We start from the raw sequence: 3,133 nt of genomic DNA, 5'->3' as shown, positions 1-3,133 counted from the left end.
AATATAATACTTTTCTTCTGTAGCTCAGAACAAATAATAATATACAATAATTACAATTCATTACCATAATTTGCTGCTATTTCTATAATTGGAATTATATTGTTCCCTAAAGGCAAGAATATTTCAGAAATATATTTTGTGTAAATGTAAAGAAATATATTACCGACAAAGTTTCAGTTTCTGCATTAAAATAATACAATAGTTTCTGTTTACTTGATACTGTTAACAGATTATCATATCTCATTTAAATAACGCATATTTAGCTCATAGAATTTTGAGCATGTGTTACTAACATGAAAGGATGACTTTATACCTGACAGTTACCGTGATAGTCTTTGATGTTGAGGTCAATGACATGAAAGGTCACAGGTGTGAACATGGATCCTATTCATCCAACCATATAAAAAACAAAGCAATCATAAGGACTTCACTTGAGGGTTGCAGATCTTCTGATGAACATCTCCTGAGACATTACAAGTCAAGAGAGGGTACAGGAAATCTGAGAAGAAATGACCTCGCTGAATGTCATTCTCTACCTCACAACCATCTCCATGGTCCAGGGATTGCCAGCCTTTATGCAAGGAAGCCAAACAAGAATTCCTCTTCAACAATCTAACCATGGATTAAGACCTTCAAGCAGTCCTGATGGACAAGCATACTCTTCAAATAAGAAGTACTCACCATTTATGATGCAGCTCTATCAGAGCCTCCTTATGGGGAATGACACAGGCCTGTCCAGCCTGGAGCATTCCATCCTTCAAGAATCAGATACTGTCCTAAGACTTACTGCCAAAAGTAAGTACATAAGTGTATATTTTCCCACATAACAATGTAACATGCTGCTTTATTACCTAAATGTAATGATAATTTCATTATTGATAGGTTAGATTATCTTCCACAGAGAAGGCCTAGAACACTTTTTGTGTCAGCCATTTCAATTAAGTGCAATTTATTTCTTATAGCTGATTCTGTAACAGTGATAAAACTAACTTAAAAGTATGTGCTTTTGTATTTTTAATCTTCCCTATAACACTCTTGATATATCTCATATATGACAGATTTGCCTTAGCAGTTTCACATACATCGCCTACTGCCTAAAGATTTATTTTAAATGGTAAACATCATTTTAAAGAATATTGCTTTATATAACAATCTTTAATTGATGTATGTATTATTTATTTATTTAATAATATTTATTTATATATTTATTAATATATTTTCACCATAGATTTATATATTCTAAAAACTAAGTATGTCTTTGAATTATTAGAATATTTATGTCATGTTTTTTGTTCTTTCTTCCCCAGAATGCACCAAGATGGACAATCATCGATCACTCTACTTTGACATGTCCTCTCTCTCAAGCAGTAATGAGATTCAATTGGCAGAGTTAAGGATTCAACTTTATCCTACAGAGAAAACACAAGATATGACACTGCATATTTACCACAGCGAACAAGGTTCCAAGAGACTGCTTCTGCAGTCTTTTCAAATTGATTCCTCTGTAACAATGGGTGACTCCTGGACAGTGTTTAACCTCACTAAAATTTTGAATGGTTATCTCAACCTTCGTCAAAGTTCAGATTATGATGATATCATGGAGGGTGGAACCTCATCTGAGAAGGATCATGGGAACGGTTGCACAGACATATCTACTGAAAGAGTTGTATTGATGGTGTTCACAAAGGACGACCCTTCTGCTAATGTCAACGGATATCCCAACCTCATCCAAACAGTGGAGTCTTCAAAATATGTGATGTCACCAGAAGTAAAAGGTGAACATGGTATCAAAAGGCACAGGAAGAACAGAAATGCAAAAGACAGCATCATAATGAACCACTTTCCATCCAGAACCGTGGAGGATGGAAAACCCTTGTGTCAAAGGGTTGATATGATGGTGGACCTTGAGAAGTTCGGGTGGGGAAATCTGATTATCTACCCGAAGAATTTCAATGCCTACAGATGTGAAGGAGCCTGCCCCATTCCCTTAAGTGAGCCCTTCAAACCCACAAACCATGCTTACATTATGGTAAGTGTCATTTTTTTTCACTGATAATTGTCTTTGCCTTTTTCAAGAATTCTTTAATATATGGTGCCATTAGACAGACAGCAATGGAGGAATATTGCATGTAACTTGGTAACTTTTATTATGGTTTTAGTGGTCTTTATGGAGCCTTAGAGGAGTGTCAACTAGCCTGACTCCTTAGGGCAGACATGTCAAACTCAAACATGTGGAGTCCAAATCTGGATAAACTCTATAAAGGGCAGCATTTAATGGAATTTCACTTACAGTTATGTTTAGGGATCAGTATGGCAAATTGAAAAGCCTTGTTTTTTTTTCATGTAATTCACCTTACTGTAAACTAATGCCATGTTCATTTTTAATCCCCATATTGGCTGAGGGCCATAAAAAAGATGTAGATGGGATGCATGAAGTCCAACCAGTTTGACATGTCTGCTTTAGAAGAATGATAGATGTATTAATTGTATATTGCCATGCTAAATATGTGGATTGTTTAATGTGCGCATCATCATTTTCTGGTAGATTTGTAAACTAACATATATCTATTTTTTTGTTTTACAGAGTTTGCTGAAGCTATTCAATCCAGATAAAGTTGAATGTGCCTCCTGTGTCCCAGTGAAAATGAGACCTTTGTCCATGATGATGAATGAGAATGGAGATGTGGTAATGAAACACCATGAAGATATGATTGTAGAAGAATGTGGATGTCATTGAGGAACTGCTTAAACATACGTCACAAGTATTGAAAAGATGCAAAGTAAGCAGTGACTTTAAATGAATAATGGCACTTTGCAGTGTCTGGTGAAAGGCCTGCTGAACTCTCTGCTTTAAGCTAAAAAGAGTTCAAAAACTGAAAAATGGAGCCAGAGGAAGAAAAGAAACTTCCATTGCTGGCCCACATTATTGCCATGAACTGGAGATAAAACCTGGCTTATGAAGGGCAAATACTTTTTTAAATATTTATATTTTTTATTGCCTAAAATGTATTCTGTCATTTACAATACATTCATTGTATGATTAATATCCATTAAAATATAATGAATAAAATACATCTGTTTCATTTTCTTTATTGTTTGATAGCACTAATTGGGCAATGAGAATATGGAGTTC

The 3,133-nt window shown here is 35.0% G+C and overlaps 1 protein-coding gene across 1 annotated transcript; it reads left to right on the top strand.

Moving 5' to 3' along the window:
• Positions 1–453: 453 nt before the first annotated feature.
• Positions 454–2,754, top strand: LOC143963635 (nodal homolog 2-A-like). The gene is made up of 3 exons (XM_077473323.1): positions 454–795; positions 1,308–2,029; positions 2,585–2,754. Exons 1-3 carry the CDS (start codon positions 510–512, stop codon positions 2,735–2,737), a joined length of 1,161 nt encoding a protein of 386 aa, XP_077329449.1. The 5' UTR covers positions 454–509; the 3' UTR covers positions 2,738–2,754.
• Positions 2,755–3,133: the final 379 nt, after the last annotated feature.

Source organism: Lithobates pipiens, unplaced genomic scaffold (assembly GCF_037356315.1).
Source record: "Lithobates pipiens isolate NorthernLeopardFrog02 unplaced genomic scaffold, aLitPip1_a1.2 Scaffold_8, whole genome shotgun sequence".
Taxonomy (NCBI): domain Eukaryota; kingdom Metazoa; phylum Chordata; class Amphibia; order Anura; family Ranidae; genus Lithobates; species Lithobates pipiens.
The sequence above is the reverse complement of the archived record's forward strand: the minus strand, read 5'-3'. Positions and strand labels throughout refer to the sequence as shown.

Excerpts from the sequence above, each read along its gene's own strand:
- LOC143963635 (XM_077473323.1), top strand. The coding sequence starts at position 510 with ATGACCTCGCTGAATGTCATTCTCTACCTCACAACCATCTCCATGGTC. Across the intron at positions 796-1,307 it reads CCTAAGACTTACTGCCAAAA|AATGCACCAAGATGGACAAT; the intron begins GTAAGTACATAA and ends TTTCTTCCCCAG. Across the intron at positions 2,030-2,584 it reads CAAACCATGCTTACATTATG|AGTTTGCTGAAGCTATTCAA; the intron begins GTAAGTGTCATT and ends TTTGTTTTACAG.